At 40.1% G+C, this 15346-nt stretch overlaps 1 protein-coding gene across 10 annotated transcripts in view; it reads right to left on the reverse strand.

The window, feature by feature from the left end:
• Window positions 1–15346, reverse strand: part of KIAA1217 (KIAA1217 ortholog) — a 673163-nt gene that overhangs the window by 257177 nt on the left and 400640 nt on the right. For all 10 annotated transcript variants that reach the window (XM_074358470.1, XM_074358469.1, XM_074358472.1 and 7 more), the window contains one exon: window positions 10566–10849. In XM_074358470.1, coding sequence (XP_074214571.1) covers window positions 10566–10679 — 114 coding nt within the window. In that variant the 5' untranslated portion in view covers window positions 10680–10849. The remainder of the gene's footprint in view (window positions 1–10565; window positions 10850–15346) is intronic.

Consider the following 15346-nt stretch of genomic DNA (forward strand, 5'->3'; position numbering starts at 1 on the left):
ACTTACTTCTCCCATCTTCTAAGTCACAATTCAAAATAACAGCCTTCTGGGAACTATTTCCAGGACAGCTCCTTCATCTAGTCCCTTGAGAAGCATCATCTGTTGAGTGTCAGGCTGCTCTTTCTGCTTGTTTTTTTTACTACTGTTCTCCATCACACCCACATTCAGACGACTATCGTTTCTGACCACACTCTAATTTCCCTTTGACATATCCAGTATTATTTGTTATTTCTGAGAACAAGAAACTGTTTTCATACTGACTTTTTCCATCCTGTCACAATTTTTATTCACAGGCCTTTGCTAGTTCATTAAACACACACTCACCCAGACACTAACATACGTTCTCTAAATACAACATGAAATTCCCTTAGGACACATGCTCCTTTCATTTGGAGGCGTTGCTCTGGTGACGGTAACATTTTCTCAATTTTTACCTTTCTCAGGGACACACCACTACTGATGCCATTGCTTCTTTTGTGCCAAATTCCTTTTCTCCCCCAAAGTACTAAAGGCTGATCTAATCAGGAGGTGGCATGTCAGCCGATCCAAGAACCACTCAATTCTTACATCTTGACACTGGGCAAACTGGGTCCCCCAGTCCAATCCTTCCTTACGTCTTCTATGTGTTAGAGTATCTTTGGATTCTGTCACCCCTCAGGGAGATGGGATAATTGGAGGTTAAAAGCAAGGTCCCCACCCTGGTCATGCCACTTGCTTGCTGTGTCTCTTTGGGCAAGATCCAGCTGCTCTGTGCCTCCGTCTCCCATCCTGTTAAGGAAATTCAAAAATACATATTGCCTACTCCACAAGGTTTTGGGGAGGATGGACCCTACTAATATGTGTAAAAAACAAGTGTCACTATTTTAGCAGCTGCCAATAATATGTTCTCCTTGGGGGTCTTCTCCACGTTTCCACCACTATAGACAGTATCTGAGAAAACAATGTTAAAGAAAAGCTGGGCATTTATCTAAGATTCTCCACATTCACAGCAGTCTCTGTAAGGGTCTTTCTTCCCTCTTCCTATTGTGACTTGGTGTAAATACTATTTGCTCTGCATACACTGTATTAGATTTCTTACCTGCCAAGAAGCTGTTTCTTTTTCCCTTAAGGTTTAGGTAAGAAATGAGTCTGTGAACCTCCACTCAGTCATTAGCTCAAACAGCTAAATACGATTCTGCTGCTAATTGTGGCTACTCCACCATCATTTTCCACTTTGGATTAGAATAAATTAACAGTGCTAAAGAGGAAATTCTTAGCTGGGGGTCTGTTTCCTTTACTAACTTATAAGCTTTCCATTTGTGCATTAATTTAGAAAACATGTATAATTGTTTAAAACCTACCCCTCGACAATGTTAGCCTTTTACCGGACCTTCACCGTGGCCTAAGGCTTCCACTAACTGAATGGTCTATCGTCTTAGTGTATCTTTAGTTCCAATTAGCCTTACCTTCCAGATTTTGTTAATACATCTATCCATGAATATTGATGCATATTTATGAATTTCAAACACTTTCACATATCCAGGTTGATCAGGGTTGAGACAAATGTGATACACAAAAAAAACTGATTAATTTGGAGTTTTTCATACAGGATGGAGAGAGTACATCTATCCCTCAAGGTATAAACTGATACCCTGAGATTCACAGCATGAGGTCTGATCCAGCGTGATCCAAGTTCTGCAAGGATACAATTAAATTCATCAAAAATAAGCCAAAAGTTGCCATTTCATGGGGATTGAGAGGTACAAGTTATTATGTATAAAATAAGCTATAAGGATATAATTGTACAACACAGGGAATAAAGCTAACGTTTTATAGTAACTATCAAAGGAGTACAACCTTTAAAAATTGTGAATCACTATATTGTGCACCTGTAACTTATAAAATATTGTACATCAACGCTACTTCAATTAAAAGGATGATGTCATTACACGCAGATTTATATTACACGTAGATGCGATTGAGACTATTGTACAGATCGGTATAAAGTGCTGCCTACATCAAAGCTGGTAAAACCATTCATTACAGTTGGGAAAGCTCATATAAGAAAACAGCAGGATTTCTTTCTTGAACTACATTTCACAGCCCAAGTCTGGATAAACCCAACATCCCCGTCAGTGCTAGAACCAAGACGCTCTGGGGGAGGAAACTGACATAAGCCACTTCTGGGCCAATGTATTTAAGAGTCTGTGCAAAACCATTAGCTCTTTCTTTCCTTTTCATGATGACTTGGAATCCATGTGTTAAGATGCTATCATCACATGATGGACATAGCCTGAATCACTAAGTTATTTGCAAGGACAGCTTCTCGGGAGAGTTGCCCAAATAAAAGACTTCGTGTGTGTGAAAAATAAAATGTTTTTGTGTCATATCACAAAAAACCTACAGGGTTTACTTGTTATGCAGCATAATCAAGATCACCCTGATTGACACCAGTTTTAAGGTCTACCACTCCTATTGACGCCTTTTTAAATAATAACTCCCATTGGAATGGGGCCGGCCAGCTCCTGACAGGTAGCAGGCAAAAGGGAGAAGTCAGCAGGGGCAGCCTGCACCACCGTCTCTGATCTGTGACATCAAATGCCCTCGCCACAATAGCATGTTACTTCTTTGCGCTAAAATCACGTTACCCTCACTCTTCAATCCCGTGGCACTGAGTGTCCATGAAACACACAGCACATGGCCCTTTAAATCCCAGGCTTTCTGTGTCTGGGAGTGTTCTGATCTGGTAACACTGCCTCCTCTCATCCATGAACTCTGCTTTTCATCCAAAAGCTTGGTCTATGGAAGGTGAGGTCAAGATCATACAAACTGTTGGTAGCACATTTTCTTTAAAACAAAAAACAAAAAACTATTTCACTTTCTACATTCTGTGAATACTGGGTTTCCACAAAAACATTCCACACTTCCTGATCATTTCCCTGTTTCTTGCAAGATGAAGTTTTTTTCCCAACTTTCTCTTTCCATTGTTAACAGCCTTAATTGTTTTCAGTGAGTTATGAAGGAACAGGAGTAAGAATGCCTTCATTTCACCAACTTAAAGTAGTGCTTGCTTAAGACCTACTCTTTGGATTCAAATGCAGTTAAGACCTCTCTTGTCTTCTGTCTTTAACTGTGTAATTTTCCATGATTCTTGACAAAATCAACTATATATTATCTGAAAAGGAGATGTTAGTCAAACAAATGGACATTTTTTAAAAATTGAAGTATAGTTGGTTTATAATATTGTGTTTCAGGTGTACAACAGTGATTCAGTTATATATTTTCAGATTATTTTCCATTATAGGCTACTATAAGATATTGAATACAGTTCCCTATAATATACAGTAAATCCTTTTTCTTTATCTATTTTATATATAGTAGTTTGAATCTGTTAATCCCCTACTCCTAATTTATCCCTCCCCCAACTCCCTTTCCTCTTTAGTAACCATTCAGCTTGTTTTCTACGTCTGTGAGTCTGTTTCTGTTTTGTATATAGATTTGTTTGTATTATCTTTTAGATTCCACATGTAAATGATATCATATATTTGCCTTTTTCTGTCTGACTTACTTCACTTAGTATGATAATCTCTAGGTCCATCCATGTTGCTTCAAAAGGCATTTCATTCTTTTTAATGGCTGAGTAATATTCCATGGTGTGTGTATACACACACACACACACACACCCCATATCTTCTTAAACCAATTGTCTGTTGATGGGCACCTGGGTTGTTTTCATGTCTTGGCTATTGTAAACAGAGCTGTTATGAACATACATCTTTTCAAATTAGAGGTTTCATTTTTTTCTGGATATATGCCCAGGAGTGGGATTGCTGAATCATAGGGTAACTCTTATTTTTAGTGTATTAAGGAATCTCCATACTGTTTTCCATAGTGGAGGAATGGATAATGCTGAGCTTGAACCAAAGCTTCCAATTCCAAGTTCCAGGGTACAGCTCTTCCCCAACGAATAAAGTGCTTTAGAGGTTGTTAAAAAGACTAGAGTGAACTAGACCTTGAGATGTTTATGAGTAAACAGACAGGTACTTTCCTTGTTTTCATTTCCACAGCTGGCAGCATAGTTCCATGTGGCACCAGGTACACCGGACTAGAGCGGACAACGGTGAGCGGTGCCAACCTCACCAGGCACGGAGAAAACAGCCCTACTGCTCTTTCCACATGGACACAAAAGAGGCACGAGGGAGGCATGCGGGCACTCTGACAGCATGACCACGGACAAGATGCCTCCCTGACCCCATTTCAGATAGTCCCATGGTTCATGTTCTTATCTCCTTTATTCTAACCCTCCACAATGATCGTGTTAAAGGGAAATAACCTTTACAGCTCTCTCAACTTTGTATTGAGTGGAAGAACTCATCAAACTTCTAAGTTAAAATGTACAGTTATCCCAGGTAGCCATGGGGGACTGGTTCCAGGACCCCCCTCAGATACCAAAGTCCAAGGATGCTCAAATCCCTTACATAAAATAGCATAGGATTTGCATATAACCTACACACATCCTTCCACAGACTCTAAATCATTTCTAGATCACTTATAACACCTAACACAATAGAAACGCTATATAATTAGCTGTAAATGCAATGGAAATGCTACATAAATAGCTGTCAGAGTGTAGCAAATTTAAATCTTGCTTTTTGGAACTTTCTGGAACTTTTCTTTTCCAGTATTTTCTATCTGTGGTCAGTTGAATACAAGGATGTGAAACCTGCAGATACAGAAGGCCAACTGTGTTCCTCTTTCTGCCAAAGATTTGACCACATTAGATAAAATAAAACACATTAAAATCAATTTTAACCACAAAACAGGTACTCTGTACCTAGTTAGTTAAATAGAAATTCTGTGGATAACTGGGAAAAGACTGAAAAAACGTTTTCAGAAGAGTTTCTGAGACCAAGAGTGGGCAGCTGGTTTCTGCAGGTGAGAGGCCTGTTGGACATCTGTTTCTTCACTAGTGAAGACATGAAAAGAAGAGCTTTTCCAAACTGTACAGTGACACAGTGACCATGACCGTGAGAACTGGTGGACCTGCAGACTTTTCCAAACTCAGAGCTATTTCAAAAAAGTAACTTTCTTTCAATATAAAATATATACAGAAATCTACTTTCTATGGTTATCTCATATGCTCTGGAGTTGGATAAGACTTCTCTTTTTAAAGAAATGGCAAGAGGACGTCTCTACTGCTTGACCCGTGTGACCTACCTAATTTGCTATCAAAATTTTAGAAAAATTAAAGGCAGAGGGAGCAAAGCTCAAGGTCAGAAATGAATGGGAAGACCACAGACCTGTGCTTTTGACTTGAGAGAAATGACTTAGCCTTCCTTCCTTAGCTGCTTAGCTTCAATCCTGTCTGACTGCCTAACTCAATCTCTTAATCCTTGGATTCCCTGCCCCCTCCACCTGTACCAAACAGTACCTATCACATTCTAACAGTATTAGAAACATTAGCTTGTTCATTTATTCACACAGCAAAAAGTGATCGTGCCTCATTTAGGTTGTGTACTCCTATAAACGCTGGCTTTACGAGGTGATCTAGACAAGGTTCTTGCCTTTCAAAAGCCTCCCCTAGATGGGAGAGGCTGTTCTCAGTCTACTAACCTCATTACCAAACAATTTTATCTTCCTCATGCAGAATGTTGATCTTACAGCAAAACTGGAATCTGCATTTTCAAAATTTCTCCATCTCGAGGCAGAAAAAAAAAACTTTGTCAACAGGAGCTATTATCTACAAATGTAGTGCAAAAGAAATGTGAAAAACTAGAGGAGGAAAAAAAGAAGCTGGCAGAAGAATTAGTAAACCTCAAATGTAACCTAGAAATTAATACAGTGGAATGCAGTCAAGTAGAGCAGTACTAACGGGAGACTATAGAGCGAGCAAGACAGGATGTAGTAGAAAAATTAAGTCAACCAGTTTTTACAGGTGAATTTACTTATCTGTAATGTGCTCTAATTCACTTCGCTGTGAATTACTGTTTGGATGTATACATTTTATACGTTCCCTCTACTTCCCATATAGCAGTTTGTTTTGTAGATTTCTGGAAAGAAGGTGGCATTTGTTACTCCCTTTTAATATTACAGTTTTCCATCATTACTATCACTAAATTGATCTTTCAGGACAATTCTCACTAGAGAATCATTTTATTTTTAAGATCAATTGGTATAAATCAAGACTACTAGGTGAAAAAGAAAATATTGTGATTTAAGTATTGTACTACATTTGGATTACTCTTAGATTGTATTGTTCAATTTTAAAAATTTTAAATTGATCCTATTATTCTTTGAATTATCACATTACCATGAGTACTAATATAAGAGTGATTCAACTTTAATTTTATAATTCAGATTTAATTCACTTGACATTGATAAGTATTTTAAAGCTTTTTTTCACAGTTAAAATTACTCTATGAATCACTAACTCAAAACTAAAGGGAACTCTTTCTCAGTCATCTTGCATATTACAGTTGTTTTACATAATAATAAAAAGTCAGTGTAGTGGAATGTCTTTCACTGTACTTCTGTGGAGATTTGCTGCTTCCTGAAGGAGACTGTGGCCAGCTTATGCCTTGCTGTGACATGACAGAAAGTATGCCTGCAAAGGTAAAGTCCATTCCTTTTTTTCCCCTCCATTCAGACCTTTAGTTTTTCACCCAGTGCCTCCCACTTCACTCCAGTTCCCATCAAATCATGGTCATGGGATCTGCTGACTCAGTTTACAATATAAAGGAAAAGTACAATAAAAGCATGATGACCTGCCAGAATGCAGGTACTGCAGGATGCTATGACCAGCTCAGAAGGTGTGACTCTTAGGCTGGATTTGAAGGACTAGTCTCTGTACACAAACATCTTATTTCTTTTACTGACTTGAAGGCAGGGACCACGCCTCACTGTGTGTATTTCTCACAATGCCTTTTCCAGGGTAGGTGCCAAATAAATATGCATGTGATGAAGAAGTGAAAGAAATCCAAATTTTAAGCTTTTCATGAAGGAAAAACACAAGTAAGCTTCAGGAATATAATAAAACTGTGCTCCGACAACAGGAAAAATTAACTTCTCCAGGTACTCAAATGGGCTTCGATTAAAAAAAGTGAAATGATGTTAAATACTAATTTGAAAATAAGCGCCTCTGGAATCAGAAATCAGAATACTGTTAATACTAAGAGATGCCATTGAAACAGGAAGAGGATTCACCATTTTCTTTCCCAATTCTTTTGCTAGAGGTATTATCTGCCCCTGACAAATGAGGTAATCGAAACAAAAAGACGAAGTTACTAGCCCCAAACCATACAAGGAGCATATGGTGGGGGCTGGATTCCAACCCAGTCCTGCCTCACCCTACAGCCAAGCCTTTAGCCGCCAGACGGTGTAGCTGTACAGCCTGGCTGCCCTGCACAAGTGTTTTGGGGAGTCAGTGAAGATGACATCTACCACTACGCAGACAAGCACTCTGCTGCAATGGTGGCCATCAGCATTTTTTGAAGATGGTAGAAGAGAGGTAAGAAAACCTTATTGCTTCTTAATAATTTAGACTGAAGAAAATTCGTGATTGACTTATTTTCAAAGATGCAAATATAAGTTTTCAACCATGAATCTTTCAAGTGTTTGAATTCATATTTCAATACATAACACATGCTCTAATTCTCTTTATGTTTGATACCAAGGAATTAGAACCTGGATTTCCTCAGCACCAAGACGTGCAAAGTGATGCAAAGTGCTGGGTACAGCATTTCCATCACATTCATCTTGATTTCTCTCATTGGAACTCCTCTTCCTAAGGCCCCTTTCTCTAGGAAGCAGGCAGGAAAACAGCCACCAGAAGAGTGCGTGGTGTTCAGAACCCCTGTGTCTGGAAAGTGCATCAGGCTTGTGTTATTTGCATTCTCCCTGATGGCTGGTCACGTGACCTTCCTGCAAAGGAAGCCTGGAATAATCCATGGCCAGGATGTCAGGGAGGAAGCAAGGGTGTTGCAGAGAAGAGAAGAGGAAAGAGGAGAAAAAGAATGAAAAAGACATAGAAGGTGAAATGCTGTCAGTAGGCATTTCCTAAACCATCATCTCAGCTCATCTTCCGATGTTTACTGTGCCGAGTAGAGTTCGTCAGCCAACACAGCAATGGAATGAAAAACGTATACACAGATCCATGCATGCAAATCCTTCCCCTTCTAGATGGCCAGCTTGGGATGCACAAGAATTCATTTCAAATTACCCAGCAAAGGGGCCTCTGACCAGCCGTGGCCAGACGACATTATGGTGGAGACATGAGCGACAGGATATTGGAGCTTGAGGTCACTAAGCCACATTCATTATTCCCTGTCTTCTGACACCATCACCGTTTACAACCTTCTGGTCACGTTTAGGCTCCCCATGTAAAAGTTTCATCCAAAGCCATCACAATAATTATGACCTCACAAATAATTACAGTAACAATCATCACCAAAATCTTTTAAAATGGAAAATATACCATTTCTGGCAGACTAATTTCTATATTTCCCAGTAAAATAATACATTTTTACCTTAAAAATATATATATATTCAGCTTCCTCATTCAACACATAATGAACTTTCTAGCCCCTTTCACCTAGGACTCTGTCCCTGTAGTCACACACACACACATGCCCTCACCATGTCCCCAACATCCCACGTACAGAACAGATGATGCTCTGTAAACAATGATCTTAAACTTATGGACCAGTGGAACAAACAAGGATTCAGGCTTAACTGGATTAAAATTCCAACTTTCCCTTAGCAAACTGTTTAATCGTAACTAGCCTGAGTTTCCTCAATCTGAACTGTGCTGGGTAAAGTGTGGTGCCTCACACATTATGACATGGAAAGAGGCACAAATTCCATTAATTAAACAAACAGTGACCAGCATCACTAACAGATACAGGGGTATTTTTGTTATATATCAATTATATCTCAGTAACATTGGGGGAGGGGGTAAATGAATACATAAATGTAGATAAGTAGAAATAAAAGAGAACAGGTGTATTTTCTATACATGCTTGAAATGAGGTTGGCCATCCTTTTCTTAATTACTGGAAGAGTAGTCTGCCCATCTCCACATCAACCCAGATTCCTGTTTGTTTTCTCCTCTTTGGGGCCTACTGCCTTTTGGCAATGTGAACTTTTCAATACACAGTTCAGAAGGCCTATGTCACACTTTTAGGCACTCTGATAAAGATTTCAAAGCAGAGAAGGTTCCAACTAAGGGAGAAGATGAGAGCGAGGATAAAATACAGATTTCAATGATTCAGGCGGCTGCCAGTCTCCATTTCCACAGATGATCAAAAGCCGAGTTATTAGCCATCACTTTTTATAAGTAATGACTGACAAGAGAGCAGATGGAAAACACTGAGCTTGTCTCTCTACCTGGAGCATCGAAACAGTAACAGTCAGCCCTCCTCCCAGGCCATGCGCATCCCTAAGTGTGCTCTGCCTCCTTTACTGTGTCCTCCATCCTCAAAGGCCCATCTGACAGCATGCCTGTGGGGGCTACAGAAGAGGCCAGCCTCCCATCTCCTGTGACTCTAAACTGGCGATGTCTGCTAAAAAGGAACTGCTCACAGACAAGAAACAAAAGCATCCCAAGCCACAGTTGGGTGATATCTGTGTGGCTGTCAAGATAACCTGAGAAAACAGGTAGCTGGTGACAGCAGAAAGCCAAGCATGCAAAAGGAAAACATCTGTGATTAAAAAGAAAAAAAAAAAAAAGTAGAAAACAAGACCCTCATGTCAGCTTCTTAAGGAAAAGGGGTTTATCACAAGTCTATCCCTCTGTGCTCTGTTTTAGCCTGGAAATGTATTTGTGTATTCATCCATTCATTCATTCATTCTGTCACCATGCTAAGCACTCAGTGCTATCAGGGTGTATATTAGTTGGCCCTCTGCTTTACTCAGTCAAGTGACATTCCCGCATGGCCTGCATTTTAGCTGTATTTGTGGTTGAATATGGGACCCTCTTTTAGGAGAACTGCATGCTCTCTGGGTCTCTCCTCTCCCTCTGGCTGTTGCTGGTAAAGAGGGCTGAGCCTTCAGGTCAAGCCTTTTCTGCAACCTGCCTCCTCCCCTCAAAGTTCCAAAAGAGATCTGGGACAACACAGTAGTGGCACTGTCCACTCAACTATGTTTTTCCCTCTAAGCTGAACGTCTCCTTGCTTTCCCTCATGTTCATTAAAGAATGAGCATTTCAGGGGGAGGGGGAATTGGATGAAGGTGGTCAAAAGGTACAAACTTGCAGTTATAAGATAAATATCTACTAGGGATGTAATGTACATGAGAAATAATCACAAACGCGGCGGTAGGTTACATATGAAAGCTGTTAAGAGAAGAAATCCTAAGAGTTCTCATCACAAGGAAAAAATATTTTTTTCTATTTCTTCAATTTTGTATCTATATGAGACGACTGACGGATCATCACTACATTTATTCTGACGATTTCACAAAGAATGTAAGTCAAATCATGATGCTGTACGCCTTAATGGTAAAGTGCTACTAGCCAATTATATCTCAAGAAAAGTGGAAGAAGAAGGAAAAACAGAGCTTTGCAGAGTGAAATGGCAGCATGTTTGTACCTGGTCTCTCAGCCTCTCTTGATGGCCCATGATCGCTGTGGCATGATGCGGGTACTTCTGCTTTAGATGCTCCAGGAAAGCTTCTCTCTTCCTGTCCATCTCCGATGTTTGCATTCCCAGTATTTCTTTGGAACTTCGAGGCCCACCTAGGGTGTGTCTCCTTGAGATGTTGCGGGAAGATTTGGAAACTGAAACCCGACTGTTTCCATTAGAAAGGCGCTCCTTGGTTCTGCGACATTCTGCATCTTCTAAGGATGTTACCTGCAGGTTGCTTTTTCCTTGTTCTAAAACAAAAAAAAGATACAGCTCATGATGAATGATTTCAACTAGCAACCTCATTCACAGAACCCTAAGATGGCTTGTGGCAGTTCTTAATGTATGAATGCAACTTAGCAAAATTTTTTAAACATTTTTTTATTGAGTTATAGTCATTTTACAATGTTGTGTCAAATTCCAGTGAAGAGCACAATTTTTCAGTTATACATGAACACACATATATTCATTGACACATTTTTTTTTTCGCTGTGAGCTACCACAAGATCTTGTATATATTTCCCTGTGCTATACAGTATAATCTTCAGATTTTTTTTTTTGAGGCCAGAAGGGGAAAAAATCAACAATTGAAAGAAATATGAAAAACCGCACTTTAGAAATGAAGGTGTTGCAGCAAAAACCACAATTTCTGACTCTTTCCCTGAGGTTATTCAAAATGAGATCACCTGGTCAGACTAGCTTGTGGCCAACTGGGTTACCCTTAACCTTCATTTGTAATTATAGAAAAGTTAACTTCAGGGATTCTGATAATTTCTTTAGCTTTAAATACAGTTCCATCCTGGTAACAGGATTTTCTTGTACTTTTCTAATTTGAAGGTGGTTTCTGAAACATTTGTCTTATCTTCAAGGCCAAAAATAGCTATTATAATCACTGACACTGAACCACTTGGAAATTCTATTTCTCCCTATTAGCATAAACCAAGCAAGCATACAAATATTATTAGAGGTAATAATCAAAGGGGTGGAAAGTAAAGGTTTAGACACATTTTATTTGAAGTGGACTTTATCTCAAACACCCAATAAAAAGGGAAAAGATACGGTGAGTTTTGAAGGTCTTGACCTAGATGCCTGGCCTCTGAGCTGGCCTTGGAGAGACAAGTGATTTAGATCTGAGCGACAGAGGCAGGCGGTGACAATTCGAGTGCAGGATGTGGACAGGGAATCTCCACTCCCTCTCAGCGGCTGGCAAATGGAGTGTCAGGTTTGAATATTCCAGTGAACTGAGAAAGAGGGTTACTTCTTAAAAAAAAAAAAACAAAACAAAACCCAAAACAGAATACGAAAAGAAAGTAATGAGCATTCTAAATACTTTAGAAGCTTGCCAGGTTCTCTTCAGGGAGAGCAGACTTTATACAGTATTACAGATGCAGGCAGAATAAGGCATCCTTGTTCACTGAATTCCCTAGAAAAAGCACAGGGCTGGGTCTCAGGAGTCCTGCCTTTAATCCTAGATGGAGGACAAACTGACCTCTCTCAGCCTCACTGTCTTCATTAATAAAATGAAGATGGTTGGACTAGTATTAGATATGCAGAGTCTTTTAGCTCTAGATCCTTTAAATCTATCCCAAATTATTTAAAAAAATAAGCTTACAATCTTTTTATTTTTTAATTTAATGGAGGTACTGGGGATTGAACCCGGGACCTTGTGCATGCTAAGCCTTCACTTTACCACTGAGCTATACCCACCCTTCTAGTTTCCAATAAGAGCTTATTTACTCATTTGTCTTTAAAAGTTAAGGATAGAAAGGAGATCCAATATTTAAGAGTTCTAGAGTTGAGTCTCAGATAATCTTCACGCCAGCAATGTAAATCAACAGGTGTCCAGAGTTTACACATAAACTAGCTCCTCTCAAAGCAATGCCACCAACACAGTTTCCCTCTTCTTTGCCTGGAAATACCTGTGTCTAGAACTGCAGGTGCAACACCCATTGGTTAGACACAGAAAATATTGTAATCCTGGACTCATTTTCCAGCTCCAGTTTGTCGCCCTCACATGCATGTTCTGGGGATAATTCTTCTTGTTTATCCTTCACTTCTCATTACATTGCTAATTATAGCATCTCCATCAGACACTGATGAGGAAAGGGAAGGGAAAAAATAGCCCAATTAGTTCATTCTACTTTTCATTAGTTTCAGCAAGATGTTCAGAAGGAGGAGAAAAATGGAACTATTGGTTAAAAAGATATTGAAGAAACTGATCCATAAAAAGGCTGTGGGACCCAGTGTTAAATCAGTGGGGCACGAATCACTGCTGAAATAATGGAACTGAAACTGGGATCTAGAGGGATGAGTATAAATTGTTCCCTTTCCTGAAATCGTGAGGAGTCTTCCACTGAAAATCACCTTGAACATGAGAGCCCCTCAAGTTACTTGCAACTGTTGAGGGAAGTACTTAAGCAGGGAAGGGGATGAGGGTAGGAATTCGAAGCCCTGAGTACTAGTCCCCCTTCCACTGCTTACTCCCCATGGGGTTTCAGCCAGGCATCCAGTGCCTCTGTCTTGCTTTCCTACCTACAAAAGGGAGAGTTTGATCATATTACCTGAGCTATCGACACTGCAGGATCAGTTAGAAAATTGTGAGAAGAGAACTTGACTCTCTCTGTGAGCTTCTATGCATGTGTTTCTTTTGAATGTCCCTTAGCACTCAGTTCATATGAGTCACTAGTAAGCATCCAATAAATATCATTGAGTTGGAAAAAAAAAGCTATTAGGAGATTAATTATAATTCCATTTATTTAGTTTACCTTCTCATTATATGGACTCACATAATGGCTACCTTTTTTTGTGGTTTCTTCTTTAATGACACAGAGGTTAACAGGATCTATTGAATAAAGCCAGATGTACAAAATGCTGTATCTCAGGTGGGAAATACATGGGCAATCTGAAGAGGTTTAGCCTTATCTTTTTGAGTGAATGTGTACACATGAGTTCTATATTAGCCAACATTGTTGTATACTTGATATAACACTGTTGACTTCCAAACAGATCTTTAAGATTACTTTTGACATGAAAATAATATTTTTAAAGTTATTCAGGACATAAAGAAATTGTGGTGTATATATATATATGTGATATATGTATATATACACATATACATAAAATAGAATACTACTCAGCCATAAAAAAGAATGAAACACTGCCATTTGCAGCAACATGGGTGGACCTAGAGATTATCATACTAAGTGAGTAAGTCAGACAAAGAAAGACAAATACCATATTGCTTACATGTGGAATCTAAAACAGTGACATGAATGAACTTATCTACAAAACAGAAACAGACTCACATAGAAAACAAACTTATGGTTATGGGGTGGAGGGGTAAATTGGGAGTTTGGGATTTGGAAACACTACTATATATAAAATAAACAATGGGTCCTACTGCATAGGGCAGGGAAGTATATTCAATATCTTGCAGTAACCTATTATGAAAAAGAATATGTATGTGTATATAAATAAATCACTGTGCTGTACACCAGAGACTAATGCAACATTAAACTGACAATACTTCAATTAAAAGAAAAAAAAGTTATCCAGGACAGCTAGAGGATGGAATCTCCGGGAAGGCAATCTCCTCACATGGACATAAGACTCAAACATCCACATCCACCCATAAGGATAAACACCTGTGTTCCTTACCCCCCAAAAAGGGCAGAAAGTTCCACTGTGCCTTGCTCTGCCACACAGACTCACAAGAACTATTCTGTTTCATCGAAGGATTCTCAGAAGAGGTCAAAACAGCCAGAACAGCCAGCCCCTTGGAGACCGAAAAAAGTTTTCCACAATCTTTGAAATAAACTGGGGAAGAAGCCGGGAGGGGGTGCGTTGGAGTTCAAAGTCAAAGACTTTATCAACATTCACTTTTGAGCAGCCCCAACTTTCTGACCCTCGAAACCCCCTTCCTTTCTTGGCACAAAGAAGGTCATGTCAATCTTACGTTACTTTTCCATTTTTCTGTCTGGTGGCTTCTTCTAAAATGTCTCCAGTTGCTTAATGAAAGGACAGCGGCACATAGCACCGAGGGTTCACGTACCAGGAGCTAAGGACTGTGCCTTTAATTGTCCTGCAAGCCCCCTCCCTCCCGTCCACACCTCCCTGCCCTGCGGCTCACTCAGCCGTGGGCCCTACCAGCTCCCACCCCACGCCAGGCACCTGCTCCACTTTCACCCACAACATCCCAACACACGTTCCACACAAAGCCTCCAGGTCCCTTGAGGTTTTTCCTCTATGTGACTCAGTTCTCAGAAGCTACCAACTCCCACATCTGAGGGAGAAGGGACCCCTCTCCCATTCCAGTCACTGGGAGAGGATGCCATCTTTCAGCTGAGGAGGAAACAAAGGAGAGCAGCAAAGGACATTTAGTCACAATTCCACGCATGGAGTCAGAGATCCCGAGTCCCATTACCCACTTGGACAGATTACTCAAGGCATGGAAACAGAAATACAGTTCTACCCTTTGTCTGGAATGCACTTTGGTGCTAGCAGTTAAGGATGGGTGTGCCTAGCTGTGGGCTATTCTGGGAATCCATGTCAAATAAATAAGCTGGAGCCTGAAGACAAGGCTACCAGCTTTCCCCTCGTGCCCCTCCCAGCCTCTGCACTGCCCAAAGGGAGCACAGCTCCTCCTGCAGCTCATTTTAAGCAGGGCAAAAAGCAACGATGGGCGCTTCCAGTGGAGAACAGACCCTCCAACGTCCCCTGGAGCAGAGGTGGGAATGAAGGGAGCAGAA

The sequence above is a fragment of the Camelus bactrianus genome, chromosome 35, assembly GCF_048773025.1.
Source record: "Camelus bactrianus isolate YW-2024 breed Bactrian camel chromosome 35, ASM4877302v1, whole genome shotgun sequence".
NCBI classification, from domain to species: domain Eukaryota; kingdom Metazoa; phylum Chordata; class Mammalia; order Artiodactyla; family Camelidae; genus Camelus; species Camelus bactrianus.